The sequence below is a fragment of the Mus musculus genome, chromosome 11 (assembly GCF_000001635.26).
Source record: "Mus musculus strain C57BL/6J chromosome 11, GRCm38.p6 C57BL/6J".
In the NCBI taxonomy this organism is placed as follows: Eukaryota; Metazoa; Chordata; class Mammalia; order Rodentia; family Muridae; genus Mus; species Mus musculus.
Window position 1 is genome coordinate 71,747,296 of NC_000077.6, and position 22,468 is coordinate 71,769,763.

Consider the following 22,468-nt stretch of genomic DNA (forward strand, 5'->3'; position numbering starts at 1 on the left):
AACTATAATTTAACTACTGTTATGAATTGTAATGTCAATATGTGGTAAATGCAGATATTGATATGCAACCCCTGTGAAAGGGTGGTTTGACCCTCAAAGGGGTTGTGACCCACAGGTTGAGAACACTACCTCTACACTTGGGAGACTGAGGCAGGAAGATTGCAGGTGAATTCAAGACTAACTTGGATTATAGGGTAAGTTCCAAGCAAGTCTGTAATATGAAGTAAAACTATCTCACAAATAACTAAATCTTAATGAATGTTGAATGAGCATGCACTAAGGGTTATGTATACAATAGCTCTATATGAGAGAAACTCCCCCTGGATATCTGGGGGCTCAAATTCTAGCTGTGGGGCCTTTGAAGGTTAAAGAAAGGACAATGAGCCAGAAAAGATGTAAAGTGAAAGGAGTAGTCAATCTTGTGAGGCCTGGGGAGTGGACAGTGGGCGGCTGCTCTAGCTGGACTTCCTTTGGCCTCCTGGACAATGAGCTACTTGGAGAAGGGGCAGACACTACAAACCTGGGGGCCTGGGTAACACTGAACAGCATGTGGCACTTCTGCTCCTCAGGAAAAACCCTTGCATGGAATACTTACAAAAATAGATCGCATGCTGTGTCCGGTGCTGCTTTGCGTACACACATATTGGTCCAGATTGGGGGTGGGGGGCCATTCCTTGTCCAGCTTTCCATGCCAGATGCTTCTGTAGTGGACTGGATCAACGGTGTCCAGTATTCAACAGGAATCTAACACAGGATGGGCGTCGCTCTCAGTGACATGAAAGGAGAAAGGAGGAGAGGCCAGCCAAAGGAAAGGGAGGAAAGGGAAGGGGAGAGGTGGGAAGGGGAGGGGAGGGAGAGGGAGAATGGAGGAGGGGAGGGGAAAACCCCAGGAGCTGGAGTTAGAAGGCAACACATAAACTTGGGATCTAATGATTAAAGTCACAAACAGGGACAGATGGAATAAACAGGCAAACCCAGCGAGACAGGAGTAGTACGAGCTGAGACTATTTTAATTCTTAGTCTTAGCCTTGCAGGGGAAGCAGGGGTGACCGCATTACTCAGGCAGGAGTAGCTGGATCTGTGTCAACACTGTTGTGGGACCACCATAGAAGTCCATGGGGCATTAGGATGCCTTTAACATATGGGAGGAAAATGATATGGAGCCAACTGCCAGTGGATCTTAGCTATGTGGCAAGGAGATCTAGGCACAGGGAGGGGCTTGGCATGGTTTGAAAGGGGTGTTGCTATCAGGGCTACCCAAGCTGGCTTCTTGAACCTTTATCTGCAACCAGTGCTAAAGAGGAAGGCTTTATTCCAACACAGAAATACTCATGCCCATTTTGACACCCAAACTGCCTTTCCCACGCCCTTCTCAACTCACTACTCTATGGGTTCCTCCTTGTACCTCCTTTCGTAGTGTCTCTTGTCAAGTTGGCAGGCATACCTACCTGGAGACCAGGAGGTGCTTCTTGGCATGCTGCGCGTTGCAGGTGCAATCAGACACGGGACTCTTCCCTTAACATCCCCTCCACCCTTCATACACTTCACACAGACAACTCAGCTCCACATCTCAGGTGGCTGCTGCTCTAGGTGACATCTCCTCCCAAGAAGCAGCAGCTGCAGAGCAGTGCCCAGAATCGCGAGGAGTGCATCTGGAGGTTCTCAGGGCTGTCCTCACTGCAACCCTTGGGCAACCATCTCCTTTTGTGCATCAAGAGCATTGTCTTTGAAGTGGATGCAAATGAAGGTAGTTTGTCATAACTATTAAGTGGGACAAAGGATATAAGAGGGTCATGGGTGACTTCATGGACTTACGGCCTGTGCAAGACACAAGAGTCTGTTTCCCAATAACCCTAAACTCTGTTTTAAAATTACACCTTTGCAGATCTGCAACCCTGTAGGTGCAACACTATGAACTAACCAGTACCCCAGAGTTCTTGATTCTAGCTGCATATGTATCAAAAGATGGCCTAATCAGCCATCACTGGAAAGAGAGGCCCATTGGACACGCAAACTTTATATGCCCCAGTACAGGGGAACGCCAGGGCCAAAATAATGGGAATGGGTGGGTAGGGAAGTGGGGGGGGGAGAGTATGGGGGACTTTTGGGATAGCATTGGAAATGTAATTGAGGAAAATATGTACTAAAAAATTAAAAAAATTATACCTTTGCATCTTGGATAATTTGTTTGTTTGTTTGTTTTTTGCCACTGGACCCTATAAATTATGCAGTCAGTCCTGAAGAGGGTTCAAACACAAGACAACATTGCAAGAGGATTCATTGAGTTACAGCTGATAACAATGATTAAAGGCTATGCAGAGGATACTTTCTTTGCAGGCCTGGAATGCTGAGATAGCACAAAATCCCTCTGCTCCTACCCAAAACTCCCAAGGCTCCAAAGAGTTCAACCTTCATCCCCAGACCCAAGACTCTTCTGTGTAAACTTCAACAAGCCCTTTCCCCACCAGGGTGCCTTTCGACTGCACCGCCAGAAGCTTTCTACGGGTCCCCTTCCAAGCCCCACTGCTGCCCTGCACCTGTTGAAAGCCCACTTCTCTGAGTGGCTGAGCAGCTCTGCCCCTAGCGGAAGTTGGAAGTAAAAAACTTCCATTCAGGAAGTCCGTTAGAGCCACTGCCACCTGCTCCTGATGCCTCCTCTCATCCTGTCCCCAGCATCCAGCAGCCTCCAAGAACATCTTGGCTGTCAGTCTTGGGTGAGAACTATACCCACTGTTGTTTAAGGAAGAGCAGGGTAGATGCTGTGACTTGGGGGCTTCGAAAGGGGGAGCAGAGCTTCCCAGTGGGGTAAGTCTTTATTTAAAAGGAGGGCTGTATATAGACCTATGTGCCCCCCCTCTCTGTGGTGTGTGTGTGTGTGTGTGTGTGTGTGTGTGTGTGTGTGTGTGTACCAGTGAGGCAATGTCCCTTTACACTCTATATCAAGAAGGTCTGTCTCCCTGTGTCAATGTGGGCAGAGTGATAAGCTGCTGGCAGAACCCCAGGTGTGTAAGGAGATGGTGTGAGTATCTTTGCCATTTTGTAATTCTGTGGTACTGTCTCAAATTGTGTGTGTGTTTCTAGCAAGTGCTTGTTTCTGAGTGGCTGTGTGTCAAGGAGAGTTAGGTGAATGTGCCTAGCTCCCCCAGTATGGGACAGTAATCCAGTGTGTGCCTGGGTATTTACATTAGAGTGGTACAAATTTGTGTGGCTCTGTATGTGTGTGCAACTGTCCGTGTCCTAGCTTGCTTCTGAGTGAGTGGAGCAGAGTACAGAGTGTGTGAGTGTGGGTGTCTGGTGATTCAGTGTGTATTTGTATCAGCCACTGTGCGTCTGCCACCACGTCTGCATCTGAGTGTGGCGGCGTACTGCTGCGAGTGGCGATGCCCAGTGTATTCCTGTGTGCGTCTGGTGTGAGCACCATGGTGCGTGCTAGAGCCGGCTAGGCTGCAGTGGTAGGCTGTGGCTGGGCGGGTGCAACAGAGTGGTCAACGTCTTGTCTTGGCGGTGGCGAGTAGTGCGTGTCACCCGCGGTATGTGCGTTGTCTCGCAAGCCCGGACAGATCACCCACATACCTCCCGCCACGAAGCCAAGCTGCGACCCTTCCTGGGAGCCTAGAAGAGGGGGGTGCGCGGAAGCCTCTAGGACCCGGCGGAGGCCGGCCGCTGTCCCCGGGCCGCGCGAGTGAGCATGTGCAGACCGGGCGCCCGCTCGCCCGCTCTGCGCCCGCCACTCGCTGTACTCCGCGCCCGCGGCTCAGCTGGGCGCCCGCCCGCTCCGCCACTGCTCAGCGCGGAAGTCCGCAGCCTCGGGGAGCTGCGCGACGCGGGCCTGGGAGCGCGGGTGCGCTTGCTACAGGCGTCTGAGCTTTGGGCACTGCGGGCTGCGGGCTTGGCGCCCCGGAAGGCGGGTGCCCCAATCGGCTGTGATCGCTGGGTGAGTCCTGTCTTCGAGGTCTCCCAGCCAGGACCCTAGCACGGGCTGCGAGCCGGATCTACCCCCGCCCCGGGCAAACAAGTTTGTGTAGATGCGACTGGGAGCGCGCGGGGTTGCACCTGCTGGGGGCGCGGGGTTGCACCTGCTGGGGCGCAGGGCGCGCTGGCGAGGCGCCTTCCCGGGGCCGGCGCGCCAGGACCGTGGCGGATGTGTGGGTAGCATCTCACCACGTCTGGTCTTGGCTGGATGTGCACAGGCAGTTGCACCAGCCGCTTCTCCGCCGGAATCCCGGGGACGTCCGGTCTGACTCCCCGGTCGGGCTGAGGGCAGGTTTTGGGGTGCGCACAGCCTCCCTCCTAGGTGGAGACGTTCGTCAGAAGCTGCTCCCCCCTCTCTCGTTCCATTCCCAAGCTAGGCTTCCGGTCAGCGAAGGGTTTTCTCCGGTCTCTTGATGAACTTGAACACAGGCAGAGGCAAAACAGAAACGTATGTATTTTGTTGGAAGAAATTACCCGGTGTCGCGCTTTGCATCTTTCTAAGGTGTGGATGGAGACTCGTGGCTGGATGCTCTGTGTGCTGTTTTTCTTTGCTAGTCAGAAGCATCCCTGGCTGGGTCAGCTGCTTCAGGGTAACCTATCTAACTGCTTTTCTGGGTGTCTGTGCTCCGCTGATGGTCTTAGTCCTACCAGCTAGTCCACGGGGAGTCCGAATGGGAATAGGACCTCTGCCCCATCTGCTTGCTGACAGATTGGCAGTTTCCAGCACCCACAGCCCTACCTTGGGACCCGGCCCTCACTCTCCGTCGTAGGCTGTAGGCTACTTTTCAGACAAAATGAACAAACTCGGTACTCCCCTGTACTTTTGTCACCTCTTCTCTCCTGTTGCGAGAACAGTATTCTTATATCTACGGACCAGCTTTGGTAGGAACCCATACGTGGGGTTCAGGAACTCAACATCAGATACGGGAAGTGAGGGCTGTAAGGATTGTAAGAATAAGAGGAGCTTTATGCTGGGCTGGGTGGCTCTTTCTGTAGACAGTATCCTCACTTGGTGGCTATCTAACTGAATGACTACACGTGCTGGCCAGAGAGCTAGGGAGAGCTTTCTTTGTGTAGGTTTGGTTTCTTCCAAGCATGACCTCCTACCACACATATATTCTTAACTGAAATCCCTCAAGAAGATGCCTGTGGGGAGGGGCTGCTAAGCCCCCAGGTTCAGGGAAGAGCCAGGCATCTTCCTTTGTAGTGGTTGAGGGCAGCTTGGCCAGCTACCAAGCTGGGGGTAGTGGGTGCAACTGTCCCCTTATCTCCCTGACATCATGACTACTCCCAGCCATCCCAAAATTGTCCCATCGATCTTTGGAGGAAACTTATCTTGGGGTGAGGAGATCCCTCTTTTCAACGGGCACTGAAGTCCCTGGCATAGACAGTACTGTCCTATGCTTTGACCAGAAGTGGAGAGCAACTTGGATTTAGACAGCAGATGAGACCCCTGTCCTTTTCTTCTATCTGCCTCCCCCAGCAGGTGGCACCTTCTGGGCCATCATTTGGCCTGCTGCTAAATGTGAGCCTCAGCCTGGCTAGTTCAACCCAAAGACTGCAGCGCTAGTCAGCGAGTCTCACAGATGGTTCTTGTAGAATCACTGAGCAGAGCCTGGGAACCCACAGCCTCCAGGTCCAGGCTGAGCCATATGTGAGCAGGGACTGATGGGAGAGCTGCACTTCTCTTTGCAGATACTCCTGGCTTGTACTCTCATCTAGCTCCATCCTGGCCAGTTTTCCTGAGACCAGCTCTCTTTGAAATTAAGACCAAGTACTTGGGGGCAGCTCAGCATTTAAACCTTGGGGGTCTATGTCCATACAACAGGAGTGGGAGTCATACTCACAGGTGGCATCCCAGTATCTGATCCAGGCTGGTCTGGAGGTCAGCACTGCTTATTTGGGGGGCATGACCTAATCTTTCTCTGGACCTCATAATTTTGTTTTCTCTCTCTCTTCCCTAATTTCTCCACACCTTGATTTCAATAGCCACCATGTCAACCTGTATCTAAAACACAATCCCTATGTGTCCCTTTGAGGGGCCATGGTCAGGGAGAAACTCTACACGTGTACTTTCTTTTGGAGGGAATAGAAGTGAATGGCAATTGGGCTAGATTTGTTCTGCAAATCTTACAATGCTGTGTGCCTCTGTATCAAGGCTCTTCCTCTTCGCTGGGATGGGAGCTTCCTCCCAAAAGGTGACTGCCTTGGTCTGAAGGGACCAAGAGTAAGGAAGGACAGGGATGCACAAGGTGTCTTGGGCCATCTCCCATAACTCGAGTCCCTGTCCTTTGGCAGGAAAGGAACCAGAGAAAGACAGGGCTAACCGACTCACCTATCCAGACTTATCCAAGTCCCTGAAATACGTTGTAACATCTACTTAACCTGTTGCGTTCTGCACAAGGCCCAAGACCACGCGCAGGGACTCACCGTTAATGGGAGAATCATGGAGGGAGATGAACCAAGTAGGGTGCTGATTTGAAGGGGTTGTGACTGGCTGTGCTGTGAAGGATTGGGCCCTGGGTCAACCAAATAGAGAGGGGGAAATCCCAGCTGCATGTGGCACTCCATCTGACACTGGGGCCATGTGACAGCCAAGTGATGCCACACACTTGGAATCAGAAAGCTGGAGTTCCGACTAGCACTAGCCATTTATCTCTGTTCCAGTTAATTAGCCCCCAGTGTTTTACCTTTTGCCTCTATGTAACAGTGATAATGACTCATAAATTAACGTCATGGGCCTGTGGGAAGATCACTCATTCATTTGTTTATCTGCTCATTCATGTCACACACTTGGTTGTATGTGAAACCACGTATAACCTCTAATGTGACATCTATAACTTTAGTGTTCATAAGGACTTCAGCCTTGAGTCCACTGAAGGTTATGTACCCCATTTGCATTGAAAGGAATTTGACCTTAGCAATGCTATTTTTACTATTTGTGATTGACAGATCATCATGGTATATTTTAAAAGGCTACCCTGTGACATTGGGCCTATGTATATAATATGAAATGATTAATCTAATTAACTCTTATGTTTTATACTTTTAAAGAAAATTTGTATGTGGCCGTGGGGTATGTGTGTGTGTGTGTGTGTGCACATCTGTGTGTGCAAGCATCTGCAGAGGCCAGAAATCAATGTTAGCCAGTCTTCTTGGTTGTTCTCCACATTATTGTGTTTGGGTTTTGTTTGAGACAGGGTTTGCTACAACCCTGGCTGGTTGGAACTCATTTGGCAGACCAGGCTAGCCTCTACCTCCAGAATGTTGAGCCTAAAGGTGTGTGCCCCCACCTCTGGCCTCTATATTATTTTATGATCCAGGTTATCTCACAGAGCTTGTTGCTTCAGCTGCTCTCTCTCTCTCTCTCTCTCTCTCTCTCTCTCTCTCTCTTTGGTCAGCAAGTCTCTGGGAACTACCTCTCTCCACCTCTCCAACTCTGGGGTTATAGAAGCGTGGCCGTGCTTGGCTTTTGCCGGAATGCTGGGGATCTCATGCTTTCCAAGAGAGCACTTTGCTATCTCCCCAAGCCCCCAGAAACATCTGTATTTGATTTTTTTCCCTTGAGTTCTGAAGTTCAAAGAGTTTTTTCCTCTTCAAAATGGAGCCCTTACCCCATTTCAGCAAGGGTCTGCAGGTTTGTGTTTTGTGGGTATTTTACCTCCCCCCATTTTCAGCTGCAGACCAGGAATGCAGGTGACCCTGGAGTGAGAGCAGTATTCCCAGAAGCCAACAGAGATACTGACAGTGCCTGGGAGTGGCTTGCAGGCTGAGAGACGATGTAGAGATATTCACAGGCAGAAACCCAAGCCCAGCCACAGGTCGCCATGTATCTAGCCTCTCTGTCAGTACTGCAGAACCACTCTGCTTCAGGAGTTGAGGAGGTTTTAAGGAGGAAGTGTTATTGAGCTGAGCCTTGAGGGTGGGGAAGTATTTCAGGTCTGTGAATTGGGCAGAGCATCCCTGGCTGGCTGACTAACATGCACCATCAGGAAGCTTTGAAACATCTCATGCTGGCCAGGGACACTGGTTTGGACATAGGGTTCTGTAATGAGTAGTCTGAGGGAGGGAGGAGGCTGGGCGTGAGATGAAGCCAAGACACTGAGTGACACTATGGAGGCGTTTGGACCAGTTCCTCCTTGCCCTGTGGCCCCTGCAAGCTGTAGCACAACTAGTGCAATGCACTAGGATAGATGCTTTCTTGAAATGCTGGGAGGGCATAGCCTCTGGGAGAGAGATGGGATTCAGGGGACGAGCATTGAACGGAGCATCGGAGGATAGAGAAGGTGAAGTGAGGGGTGGGAGAACACCCGCAGCCCAGCCCCACTTGCAGCTTCACTGAGGTTCCAATGCGTAGAGCTGCTGGCTTTTAGTTGGTCAATGACCTGGGACTCTGAGCAGCTGCAGCATAGGTCCTTATCTTGCCTGAGGAGCAGCCTGCCAGACTTTGTGTTTTGTCTTTAGGATGCCACCTTATGTGCAGACAGCTTTGAGTCACCCTTGGTGGCCACAGTGGCTAAGATCTGTGTGGGGAGCACTCGTCATTTGCTCTCGCACTAATGCATTTCATTGCTAGCCAGAAGGTAGAAGGGAGGTGGAGTCACATGACTGAACCCTAGGGGCCAGTCCTAGCTAGCCCTCCTCTCCTGTCTTTTCCCTTCCTCTTTCTGTGAGCTCTCCTATTGCTCCCACCCAACCTGGCCCACAGGTAGGTGCTACCCGCCCTCTTCTGGAGCCCAGGTTTTGAGTCCCCCTTGCACTAGGAACTTGATTTCTTCTCTGAGACTCCTGAAGTCTCGGTTCAATTATTCTCCTCTCATTCTAGGGCTATCTCAGGGACTCCTTCCCTAAGCCCTAAAATAGTTCCAAGGATGTAGAGAACACTGAGCAAGGTGGCAGATAGACATTTATCCAAGCTGGACAGAGCCTCAAGTGGAGGTTCTGGGACAGGGAGTATGCTCAACAGTCCCTTACTAAGGGTTCCAGATCAGGAAAGTCAGCTGTGAAACAAGACGCAGGGAGGTGGAAGATTCCCAGAAGAGGGGAAAGAGCTCAAAGGCAGCCTTAGAGCCTGCTCGTGGCAGTGCCTCTTAGGTTTGACTGGAAAGGTCAGAGCAGGAGGAGCTTCTGCCTGGCATAGTTTCAAACCCGTGATGGAGACACACTAAGTTTTTAAGAAAAAAATCTTAACCACGTGCAGAGCCAGAACTCAAGTGGGAAAAGGGGCAGGGAGATTTTTGGCCACAGGACAGCTCCAGGAGCAGATGGTCTGGGTGTGAATACTGACTCTCTAGTCAGGTATGGGGGCAGTTCTCAACTGACAGGATGCAGGCTGTCTGCCTCCCATGAGGATCCAGGGGCTCATGAGGTACACAGGCCATCTAATCTATTTATTCACACTGCAAGGGCCTAATAAATGGTGTCACTGAAAATTAAGCAGTTGCCAACAGCAGTTAGATCAACTTCAAGCAAGAGGAGGCTGTTGGGCCCATTCTGGGAATAGGAGGCCCAGGAGGAAGGAGACTGTTTCCTGGGAACACCTGCTGTGTGTCCGTCCTCCAGCAGCTCCCGTGTGCCTCTGTGGCATTCATAGCCAGTGTGTGTGTGTGTGTGTGTGTGTGTGTGTGTGTGTGTGTGTGTGTGTGTGTGTGTCACAGTCTAGGCAACCATTCCCATTTACCCATGTGCAGACAAGGAGCCTAAGGTCCTGCCTTGGGATTAAGGTTTGCTATAAGGAAGGCCTGATGGCTCTGGGGGACAGAGGGCCAGCCACTGGACTTCCATGTCCAGTAGAAATGAAAAGTGGCCAGATTTCTGCCAAGTCTCAGCTGGCTCTGCTATCTTACACCTACTTGTAGACAAGGAGACTACCCCCCTTGTCTCATGTATGCAATCTATCACATAAGATGGCAGTCACAGCGCACGGCTACAGGGGTGGGACCATCACCCACCTAGACCAGAAACTTTCTCTCCACAGCAGATGTGCTAACCTTTTGACTGTTATTTAGGTTTTAGGATTTTATACTAGTAGGAGCTCCTGCATCCAGAACCCTCTGTAAACGAACCAGAGAACCTTCTTAAAGCACAGGAAAGATCTGACATTTAGGGGTTTTTGATAATCCAAGTACATCTTACACATCAGCTCTGTGATGCTGAGACCAGTGGTGGCCCACATGTTGCTCAGCATCTGTCTAGTTCAGGCTTCCTCCCAGCTATGGTTGAATGGAGTTTGAAGTTTGGCTGTTCTCAGACCCCAAGAGCATACTTCTGCTGTTAGAGTTCTTTTGTTTTATGTATGTATGTATATATATATACACATACATACATACATACATACATACATACATATATATATCCCACTGGCAAAGACAACTGAGGTGTCACTGTATATATATATATATATATATATATATATCCCACTGGCAAAGACAACTGAGGTGTCACTTTGTGCCAGGCTTCATGCTGGGTGACAGTGATAAAAGTAAATAGGGGATGGCATCTACCTGAGTTGATCAGAGTCCTTTGGGGATGATCGACAAGTGGATAGACAATGTTAATTGCACCAAAGTGGTGCATGCTGGGATGGACTTAGCACAGGCTGTTGGGAACCAGGGAGCCTTTCCTTCTCTGTGGGTGGATATGATCACGGAAAGGTTGGAGGAAGTGACATTAGTGCTAAACCTTAGAGGTCATACATAGATTAACCAGACAGAGGGAGGAAACAGAGGCAGGGACACTGGATACAGGAGGCCCTGCTGCTGTCACAGAGTGCATATGTCATATGTGTGCCTGTTGGAGATACTGAGATAGTGAGGCATTGAGAGCCTCTGTGGGTTGGACCCCAAGAAGACTTTGTGTGCCATGCTAAGGCGCTTGCAGTTTATCCCCAAGCTCTGGAGAGCTATTGAAAAGAGGTTTTAAGCAGAAAGAACACCAGCCCTGATCAGATTCGCGCGTTAAGGAGGCTCGCCCCTGCAGCCTGTGTGCTGTGGATTGGAGGAGCCCAAGCTGGGGGCAGACAGATCAGTCCGGATTTCGTGGGATTTTCTCTGTGGTTTTACAAATCTGAGGCTGGCAGGGGTAGGTCTGGCGACATACCAGTTTAGACAGAAAGGAAAAGCTCTGAGACCATCTGCAAAGTCCTCCCCACTCAGCTGGGTTCCACTGCCATTTGCTGATGAGGACCTGTGTAACCATACCCCTAGCCTCCTCGAGGTTTCATCCCTCTTAGCTCTCAGAACTTAATCCGGAAGGCTCAGGCTGGTCTGGGCGCCCTTGGATGGTCTGCTGGGCCCCCAGCCTCCTTGCAGCCTGAAATGCTGGGCCCCAGAGCCAAAACATTGTCTTTCTTCTCACACCCAGCAGGCCGTGCCTGTGCACAGAACAGCCATTGAAACGCTGCCCTCACCATGTTAGTTACGGCCAGCAGCTTAGTCACGCTTCCAGGGTCCTTTCTTCTGGGACAAGCCTGTCCTTGTGCTCAGGGCCCTCCTCACACAGCAGCCCAGCTCCTGGCAGCTGCAGTGCCCCCACCGTCCTAATAGCTACTTTAGAGATGCCGCCAGTGGGAACCACAGCTTAACGTTAACATGAGCACCGTGCAAGCCTGCCTCTGTCTTAGTGAGAGTCAATGACCAACCAACCTCTGTAGAAGCTGCTCCCAGAATATGGATCACAGCTTCACGGCATCACAGGGAGGCAGCTCACTGTGTGCATTTATTAAGTACCTTCAGCATACACCTGCTTGTGTGGGGCATCCTTGTGTTATATAGTAAAGCTATGTTTCAGCCCGCTCTGTATAGTAGTTGAGAAAACAGACCTCGAGAGAGACATTGGAATGTTGGCTCTTGTGTTTGCCAGCTGTGGCGTTTCCGGAAGTTACTCTTCCTTTCAATCTGTATAGTGGGGACAGTACAATATCTAGTCCATTATATTGATGAGAGTACAATGATATGACTTTATAACTTATTTTGCTGAGTGTGTGCGGTCACTGAGGACTCAATGGAAGCCATGGTTGCTTCCTTCCTCTGCCTTATTGCTATTATCATTACTAGACCTTCATTGCCACTGTCCAAACCAGTATCATCCTCACATCACAGATGAGGGAGCTGAAGCCCAGAGAGGTTCAGCAATTTCTCTAGTGTCACACAGCTGGCCAGCAGCAGAAGTAGGATCTGAACCCTTTGTCCAGTGTTCCTGACACAGAGCTTACCCCTTTGGTAAATCGGTCATAGGGCTGGGGAGTACCCTGGCCCAGGAAGAGAGGGATGAATCCTGTTTCGTCTTACTGTTCTCTCTCCACTTTTCTAGGTTCCTGAGACTGACGAGAGCCAGGAGAGCTAAGGAATGGGGAAAATGGTGACCCCTGGGCAGAAGCTACCAACAAGGGGCTTGTGGCTGCCGGAGAGAAGTGATGATGACATTTGAAACCCACAGGGACAGAAGCCCACAAGTGTGCTGACACCACCGGTGTCAAGAGTCAGGATGCTGGGATGATGCCCTTGGAGGCCCTGGCGTCCCTCCTGCCCAGGTGCTAGGAGCCGTCCCCAGGCTCCAGCTTGGAGCCCTGCTGCCCAGGGGCATGGCCAAACCTTTCTTCAGACTCCAGAAGTTTCTCCGCAGAACACAGTTCCTGCTACTCTTCCTCACGGCCGCCTACCTGATGACCGGCAGCCTGCTGCTCCTGCAGCGGGCCAGAGTGGCCCTCCCACAGGCCCTCCGGGCTCCCGGCAGCCTGCAGGCCTTACCAGTGGCCACCGTTGCACTGGGTGTGGGTCTACTGGACGGCAGGAGCCTTCGTGATCCCCACAGTAGTCCTGACCTACTACTTGATGTGGACACACTGAGGAGTCCTCTAGCCCGACTACCACCTGGAATCCGCTGGCCCCGGAGGAACCGCAGCTCGCTGCGGCGGCGTTGGCTCCACCACCTCACCAGTGACCCGCAGGGGCCTCCCACCCTGAGTCCGGAGGCCTCTGGACCAGCCAACCATAATAGAGGTAGCTTTTCTGCTTCTGCCACAAGTCTGCTCAGGGTTATATGTATTGTCTCTTTTCTTGGCCCTGCGGTAGCTGAAGAGTATGATATTGTCCCCCGGAGCTCTGACTTTGATTTTGCCTCAGTCACAGCTTCCTGGGTGACTTTGATTATGTCACCTGTCTCTGGGTCCTCTCAGGTAGAGACAGAGACATTGACCCCAGGATTACTGTGCAAATGTATTGAAGTATCTTAGAGCAGCTTGTCACAGGGTGTTAAGGGTGGCCCCAGAGCAGCGGCTGCTGCCTGTGGGAACTGTTGACTTTACAGTCCCAGGTCCTTATACATCTAACAAAGCAGAATCGCCTACTTTGGTTGCCACCAGCAATCCCTGTATCTACTCTGAGCCTGGTTCTCAACCTTCCTACTGCTGTGACCTTTAAAACAGTTCCTCATGGTATGGTGACCCCCAACCACAAAATTATTTCACTGCTACTTTGTGACTGTAATTTTGATACTTTTACCAAGAGTAATGTATATATCTGGTAGGCAGGGTATCTGGGATGTGATCCCTGTAATGGAGTCATTCAACCCCCAAAGGGGGTTGCAAACTGCTACTCTAGGCCATCCTGGTATACTCATAAGCCAAGAACCACTAGGCAAATGTATCACTTCGCTCTCTAAATGAAAGCTATTATCACTTTAGTAAAAATGGCTTGTCTACCAGTGCCGCTTTGTTGTGAAGCTGCTACGTCTGACGTCTGACGCTGTCACTTCCGCAGTTCACAAGGAAGACACTGAGGTGTGGGAAAGCCAAGTGAATGGACTAGATTATTCTCACAGTTTGGGGTCTCTAGAACCTAAGCCTGAAGCCAGAACTCAGATGTCGAGTAGATCTGGGCGGTGACCCCAGGAAACCCTGGCTGGGGAGTAGCAGGAAGACCAGGAAGGAAGGCAGCCGGGAAATGTGTACCCTGGAGCAGGAGCAGGCTGAGGGAGGAGGGCATGGAGGCAAAGCAGAACACACATCTCGGGGCACCCTGGAGTGGCAGGTCTGGGGGTGGGTGGTGATGGGATAAGTCTTCGTACTGCTGGGACTCCCAAGTCAAGATGCTCTACTCTGGCCTGGTGCTCTTTGCACTGAGTTCCTTGGATTCTCTCTGCAGGGCCCAGGGAACATGCTGGGTGCCTGGAGAGCACACAGTGAGTGTTAAAGGTGTGCCTGGATGGCAGCCGAGCTCAGTTCTCTCTGATCATCCTCTCACCAGCTTATTTGGTCCTGTGCCCTAGGTCATTAGAGGAGGTGGTGCTAAAATAAATGCCCTAAAATAAAGTGCATGGATTACTAAACAGAGTATCGAGCATAGTCTATAGGGCACCTGTCATGAGTAATAAGCATAGTGCACTTAGCATAGAGTACTAAGCATGGCACATGGAGTACTAAGCATAGCCCATAGAGTACTAAGCATAGCATATAGAGTACTAAGCATGGCACATGGAGTACTAAGCATAGCCCATAGAGTACTAAGCATAGCATATAGAGTACTAAGCATAACACAGAGTACTAAGCATCACACACAGACTATTAAGCATAGTATACAGGGTTATTAGCCTAGAAGGCTAAGTAGAAGACTGTAGGAGATGAGGTAAGTGGAGCATCGGACCTAGGGTAGGGAAGGCCTAAGATTTGGTTGGTTGGTTGATTGATTGATTGATCTGTGTGCTGCTGAAACTCAGATCTCAGGCCTTGGGATACTAGGCACATCCTCCACAGCTGAGTCACATCCCCAATCCTTGATTTATTCTGAGAATAATAAACCCAAGCTTCTCTTGCCTTGGGGAAATGACTCAATGGGCCCAACAAAGGAAAGCCTAGAAGCCTGTGGGTTCTTGTCTTCAGGGAAGGATGCATTTTAGACCAGACGTCATCCAGCCTATTTTCCTCGCAGTGAGTTCTTTAGCATGACCTATATGTAGACAGAGGGACTGATGATATAGCTCATTTTATATGTGTGTGCCTTCTGTAATCTCTCCAACATACCAAGAAACTGGGTCTCTAAGCAGACATTACTAGGGTAATTAATTTAGACTAAAGTGCCAATGACCAGGAGAGGGCCCGTGGGTTTCCTGAGAGGAAGTTTTGTGAAGTGCATCTTTGCTGAAGACAGAGCTGAGTTCCCCCTTACTATTGCCACTTCATGGCTCTATGACCTTGGACAAATTGACCTGGAGTCTTCTCTTCATTTCTCCCTGCCCTCATTTATTGAGGACCATTAGTCTTCAATATGTGTTCACTATGCATTAGTCCCCATATGTGTTTTGCATTGGACCCTTGAGTGCTCTGTCTGGGGTGGAGTCAGTTATGTTTCTACATAACTTCTGCACAGACTTCCTGAAGGATGAGTAAGGCATGGCATGGAGCTTGAGGTAGAGAAGACCTTCTTATCGCTGGTCTTCAGAGAAGCTGACTAAGTGGCCTGGTAATCAGGTTCTGGCCATACATAGATTATGTCCAAGGTAACCACTTAGTTACCTCCAAAGACACAGGAGTGGTGGAAGAGCTCCTGTAAAAGCAGGAGAAATCACAGGTAGATGTAAACAGGACAGTAATCAGCTGCTATCCAGCAATATGGTTTTGGGGATGAATAAAAATACCTATTGGTTCTCCTTACCTGTTGATAGCCCCTGTCTGTGATTTCTGGAGTACCCCAATTACCAAACAAATAAAGGGCTAACTCTTGTCACACTGTTGTACAATGCAGCATCCAAGGTCCAGGCCCAGGGCTTGCCTGTGAGGACTTTGAATGGTCAGTGGGCACTATCACACCATGCGAGATTAAATAGTTTTAATCTTCAGGATTTTAAAGATAAAGTTGGTCTCCCTACAAACTCTAAAAGAGCAGTGGCTGAGGGAGATGTGGTGACATGCTTGAAGTCTTCAGAGAGCCCAGAGGAAGGCAGAATACTGGCCTTGGAACCCCTGTGCCTTTCTCTTAGGGAACTCACTGGCCCTGCACAGCCAAGCAACCTCCTTGGTCTAGAGAGTGCCTCACAGTGTAGCCCTAGACCAGCTGCTAGGACTGCAGACAAAGCGAGCATCTCTTTGCAGCCCGGGCATCCCGCCATCCCCTGAAAGGGATCCTGCAAGCCACGGAAGCTGCAGGAGTCTCCATCAATCACTGCGCATTTCATTATACCTTGGACAACATCCATAATGGAATAAAATGTCAGTAAGTTTACTAGGGGAAAAATAGTAACTTCTCCATAGCCAGTTTGTTTTTTTATTGATAGTAATTTCCAAAGACATTCCAATATCTCCAAAGCCATCGTTAATAGCCTCACGACTTGTCCATTCTGATGTGCAAATGAACAGATGCAGAGTCACAGGCGGTAATGCATCGCCTTCGTTTCAGCCCAAAGTAATAAATCCGCCTCAGGAGCGTCCCAGCACATCCCTCAAAAGTTCTTGCTTTCCTGCACATTCTTGCCTCTGTCAGGGATTTAGAAAAGACATTTGTTATGTTAAGTGACAAAAGGCTCCTCTGCTCCCCCACAACCCAGAGGGCCCATCTGTGTCTCAAGCCCTGGCTGCACCCCAAGATGGGGGCTGCTGGATACTGGGGCTGGGGTGGGGGCTTCTTCTGCCTGCTGGTCAGACAGGGATGCTGGGTAGTCAGCCACTTCTTTCATCCTGGCTGTTGAAACCATTGTTTTCCTCTCTTCTATTAATGTGCTAATTATTCAGCTAATATTTACTGATTCACTGTCCCACTAGGTCCCAGGTTAGAGTATAGGATCAGAATAATAATAGATGTTATTTATTTGAACATCTGTTATGTATGGAGCACCATTGTGTGTAGATGTCCATCTGTCGTCTTGTTTAATTTAATCTTCAAAGAGCCTACTGATGTAAGCAGTGCTCTCGCCACTTTAACAATGAAGGACCTGAGTTCCAGGGACTGTAAAGTAACTGGGAGCTCTTCATTATTAAAAATGAACTCTTAAACATAAAACAGTCGCTCCTGGTACCTGACACTCCCAGCCTTTTTGTTCCATGTTGGACATGCCTTATCTTGTGGAATTCTCACAACCTCCGGCTTCTGGAATTGATACCGTGTCCCCATTTTGTAGATGGGGAGCCTGCATCTTAGAGAGGGGGACCTGCACATCTCAGGTTACATAGGCCTGTCCTGGCAGAGCAGGAATTTGAATCTCCACTATCTCATTCTCAGAAATAGGGACGCTCCATCCCAGCTTTGGCAAGGCTGACCAAGCCTTTTGAGCCTTGTCCCTCCTTGTGTTTGGACTGTTTAGTTGAAAGCTATGATGGGCTTTTTTTCTGTATCAACCAACACATTGGAAATTTCTCAGACACTGCTTTTCTTTTGCAAAGTAGATGGGCAGAGAATAATTCATGCCTACTGCTCTCGGTGGGTTTTTTTCTGCAGCCATATATAATGGATTCAAGGGCATTGAGACTCATGAAAGGGAGAGAGAGTTTACAGAGATCCATACCAGGGAAGCAGCCTCCCACCTGGGAGCAGGTGCCTGTGCTTAGCACACCTGTATTGATGCTCAACCCTCCATGGAGGTGACCTCAGGAGGCATGGAGTTTAGAAGGGACCATATGGAAGAAGGTGACTGTTGCCTTCCTCTTACTGGCGTCTTCTGACCTGAGATACCCTGGAGCCCTGGGTGGTGCAACATCCTGTTCTCATGGTTGTCATCTGATCTAGGAATTCAGACCCCTGAGACTCGGATCAGGGTGTAGCCAGCTGGTCCACCCTCCTTGTGGAAGGGCTCCTCTGCTCTTACACCCAAGGCCTTGGGACTACCAGTCTGGTTTGTAGGAGCTGTGACCCAGTTTCCAGATAAGTGATAACAATGATATTGTGTCTAACCCTGATGAGTCCCTTGGGGTAAAGATATTGTCCCTACCCTCTAGGAGGCTTAAGGTTTAGAAGATTTTTAACAGCAAGTTGATGGCTGGAATGTGGCTGACTATTCCAGTAATTAGCTTGCTTGTATTTTTAAGACAACATTTTAGAGTCCTGAGACCCTGGGGGAGAGCTGAAGTGTTAGGGGAAGGATTCCGACTTTAGGACAGATGAAAAGCTCTGGCAAAATGAGAGGAGGGAACTGACCCAGAGCAAAGGCGCACATGCATCTACCTAACAGTTGGGGAGACTGAGGCATGACAATTGAGATGATTCAGCAGACTCCAAAGCAGCCTTTACACTTGCAGACAGAAGAGCCCCTCCCTGCTTCAGGAATGAATGGTGGGGCGCCCCTCCCCTTGCCCTGCAGCAGAAGCCACTATTCCTTCTGAGGAATCATGACCTCACTCTTCTCCCGCCAGCCCTGTGAAGCCACGAGGCTGCTAGAGAGCCTGATAACAGTGTTCCTGGTGCACACTCCAGGTACGGTTTCAGAGGTGCTGAGCAGCAAGAGCACACATAGGCTCTGTGCAGCCCCAGTGCAGGTGTCCTATCCAGTCCCCAACATAGCGGTTGTGGATGTGTCTTCCCAGTTCGCAGACCATGTGAGAGTGTGTTTGCAAATTCCCAAATGCCATTTCTTCAAAACAGTGATGCGTGTGACATTTACACGCTTGGGGGCTGTGCTCACATTCTCCAAGTTTCTCTGCAAGTCTGGGAGGCATCTCCTTCCTGTCAGTGACAGGGTAGGGCTACCAGCAACTCCCACTGGTGTCTGCGTGCTCGGATCAATCGTGACACTGCCCTCTGGAATCATCCCCGGTGTCTCTGACTGGAGAAGTGCCGAGGGTATGGCAGAGGGCGTCACGGTCACTTGGCTGCATCAGCTCCCACGTGGACACCTGCCTCAAAACTGACAGACTCTGTTTACCCACTCTAAAAACATGGCAGATTTGTTTTAAAGAGTCCTCTGCTTATGGGAAACTCTTAGGTTAACTAATTCCAGACTGCCCCTGGATTCCAAGCTCCCTGTGGCTCATGTGCAGGTGGTAAGTCTGTGTCTTGGGACCATAGTAGAGGCAGAAGGCCTCTCTGTGCCTAGCCTGGGAAGGGAAGGTGAATTCATTAAGCCAGTGTTGCAAGGACTCATGTGTAAAAATGCCAGCTACCCTGATCTGATCATCCCACATATCTATCATCACACTGTACCCCACCAATACGTACAATGAATAATTTTTTTTTGAAAACTCAGATCCAAGCATAGGAAAGAGGGGTGGTGGAGACAAGCTGCAGTCAGGCTGACTCTGGGTTCTTGGCACTACCTCTGGGTGCACAGTAGGCTGTTAACTATGTACACAGTAGGCCATTAACTGAGCAAAGGAGCAGAAAGCTGCCCAGCTGCCCACTTGGCTCTTGTACTGAGGGGAAGTAGAAGAGGACCCTCATCCCCTCCACTTTCTGGAGAAGTACATGGGCCAGGCAGGGCTGGAGATCCCAGCTTTTCCCCACTGGTAGCAGGTAGGCAGACTTTCCCAGGGATGGAAGCCCATGGCAAGGGCCCTCCCCAGCCCCTGGGCCTATGATCTCAGCTGTGCTTCATCCTTGCAGGCAATTACCTGGGATGCTTCAGTGAGGAGGGCCAGGAGAGAACTCTGAAGGGAGCAGTGTTTTACGACTTGAGAAAGATGACCGTGTCACACTGCCAGGATGCCTGTGCTGAGCGGTGAGTGTTGAGCTAGGCTGTTGACGGCACTGGCATGAGGTTAGAAGACCGCCTCAGAACCAAGGGACATCATGGTTGCTGGTTGGCCATCCTGATGCCATTACACCTCCATTCATTAGACTCTAATTTCCAGGAGAAAGTGCATCAGCATGCTAGCAGCTATCCTGGCTTCCATCCCTGCTGTGCTAGGGACACGCCCTGAGACCCATGGGGGTTCTTTGAGCAGGCTATAGATGAGGATGAAGACCCACCAAAAACTAGTTTACTCATCTGTTTAAAATGAAATAAAGGGACAAATGGACTTCAGTTAAAATAAAGTTGAGTACCAGTCCAGCGGTTAGAAAATCCATGTCTACTTGTGCTTACAACAAAAGTTGCCTTTCTAGATACTATCAGCTTTCCTTCTGGTGATCAGCCATCTGTCTCTAACAGGACCATCACAGCTCGTGTGTGTACTCGAGTGCACATGTGCATATGTGCATGTGTGTTCATATGTGCATGTGTGTGTGTGTGTGTGTTTTATGTGTTCATGTCAGAAGACAAGCAGAGAGCATAGCACATAGCACTCTTCACCTATTTCAATCACCATAGATTCCTTTACGATTTCTTTCTTTAAGTCAAGTCCCACCCTATTCTTTTAGGTAGTCATAACTCACTTCCCACTTTATACCTGGAGAAAGCAATGACAGGGCCTGCCTTCCCCATGCTTGGTAGCTCAGAGAAAGGTGAGGCTGAACATGACGCTGATGCCTCATTTTAGCCTCTTCCTATTTAAGGAAACTGAGGCTCAGAGGTAGCAAGTGACGACATCTATCGTCTCCTCCTGTAGAGAGACAGAAGCTGGATGGGACTGCATTACTCTGCCTTTCACTCTGGGCTCTTTCCATACAGTAGCTGTGGCCCTGTAGGATACCCTGCAGGTTCTGTTTCCCGTGTTGTTCTATTATGCTGTGAGTATAAGGAGGAGAAGGGGCTGCCGACAGGGCCACACAGTATCATCTGTTGTGTGGGCATCAGGCCAGTGCTGTACTGGCACTGAGCACACTTAAATTTCCACCTGTGGTCTGTGTTTAGGCAGCTTGAGGTCATCTGTGTGAGTGTGCACACCACAGCAAGGGGCAAATGCTGTACTTCAGAGCTCTGCACACCTCCTGAGAACCGTGCTCCCACACATCACTGTGTAATCCTGTATAACTTGAGGCCATAGATGGAATGGAAATTCATTCTCCAACCTGATGAGACAGATCAATGTTGCTAAATAGTTTATTCCAAAGAAAACATTATCCCTACACTTCAATGACCTTTAACTCTGGATGGAGCCCGATTCCCTAGGCCAGTGATTCTCAACCTTCCTAATGCTGCAAACCTTTAATAACAGTTCCTCGTGTTGTGGTGAAACACCCCCCCCCAACCATAAAATTATTTCATTGTTACTCCATAACTGTAATTTTGCTGTTATGAGTTGTGATATAAATATCTGATAGGTAGGATACTGATATACAACCCCCGTAAAAGGGTTGTTTGACCCCCAAAGGGGTTACAACCCACAGGTTGAGAACCACTGCTTTAGGCCATGCCCCTGTCCACTCACCCAGACCTCTTTTCAACTTCAAGTCCATCCCTAAGACCCAACTACCATCCTCTAACTCTGACCTCTCCATAGTTTGGACTCCAGCCTTAGCTCTGGGCCCAGCTTGGATTCACCCACACTCTGTTTCCCTGCAGGTCTTATGTCTATGCTGGCTTGGAGGCTGGTGCAGAGTGCTACTGTGGGAATAGGCTGCCGGCCACACGTGTCAGCCTGAAGGAGTGCAATCAGGAGTGCAAGGGAGAGAAAGGCTCCATGTGCGGGGCTGTGCGCCGGCTCTCTGTGTACAGCGTGGGGCTGCAGCAGCCAGGCTCCAAGAAGCGTGAGTGTACCAACCTCATCCCAATGTCCCATTCACCTAACCCACACCCCAGAGGCCAGAATCTGTTCCCTCTTCCTCTGTCACCCACACCTGACTGTCCCCTTGCATGCTGCAGATAGAGAGTAGGGGCCATCCAAACCTAACTGCCTGGCTTCGTGACTAGATACCTCCCCTTGTCCTTTGCAGAACTGAATAGGAAGGCAAGGCATGCTGTGTGGCTTCAGAGGGCTCGCTTCACTTCTTCTCTGGGTTCCAGTCTTCTCTAACTCCTCTGGATAGAGCTAGATCTCTAGCAATAGGGTGGTAGACTGGACCATCTGAAATTGGTTGGAGGAGACAGAAGACTTGAGACTATATAATTACAGCTCTGCATTTGTGAATAATTGGGGAGTTCATCTGCCTTGGTCAACACAAAAGTTAGTTCTGGGGTTTGGGAGGTTCTTAGAGGAACAAGTACAAAGTCTCTCTCAGGAGAGCTATGCCAGCCAACATCGAAGGTTTTCACGATAAATTCTCACCAAAGATGAGCATACAATTCAAAATTATACAGCTTGAGAAGAACTAGCCCAGGCCTGAGGACCATGGCAGGCCACAGCCACTGTGAATAGGACCACAGTAGAGGGAGAGTGACTGGGTTCATTCCTGACTGCTGCTCAGGTGTTTCCTGCATCCAGCAGTTGTGCCTAGGAGCCAAGAGGGCTGGATGAGGCAGTGCCCTGCAGGGAAGCCATTGACTGTATATACACGAGCTCAAGGATTTGCTAGTGAGTATATTAACACAACAGAAACCTACTGGTACCTAGCATGTGCCGAACATGAAGTTTACCCTGTCCCTTGGGCACCTGCACAGGTTTCCTGAGGACTGGACTGGCTTATGCTAGCTTCTCAGATCTTTCATTTCTTTGACTTCAGATGGTTAGCCTGATCCCTGATCTCTCACACCCAAGCCC

General features: G+C 49.9%; 1 protein-coding gene across 6 annotated transcripts in view; it reads left to right on the forward strand.

The window, feature by feature from the left end:
* Positions 1 to 2,597: 2,597 nt before the first annotated feature.
* The window catches only part of Wscd1 (WSC domain containing 1), a 39,757-nt gene continuing 19,886 nt past the window's right edge, over positions 2,598 to 22,468 (forward strand). Inside the window, exons 1-4 of one of the 6 annotated variants that reach the window (XM_006532929.4) lie at positions 2,598 to 2,805; positions 12,283 to 12,971; positions 19,494 to 19,608; positions 21,334 to 21,518. In XM_006532929.4, the coding sequence (XP_006532992.1) occupies positions 12,554 to 12,971; positions 19,494 to 19,608; positions 21,334 to 21,518 (718 nt within the window). In that variant the 5' untranslated portion in view covers positions 2,598 to 2,805; positions 12,283 to 12,553. Of the gene's footprint in view, positions 2,806 to 3,389; positions 4,421 to 12,282; positions 12,972 to 19,493; positions 19,609 to 21,333; positions 21,519 to 22,468 lie in introns of those variants that run through there. The other 5 variants (NM_001357960.1, NM_177618.4, XR_003949388.1 and 2 more) reach the window with 5 other exon arrangements.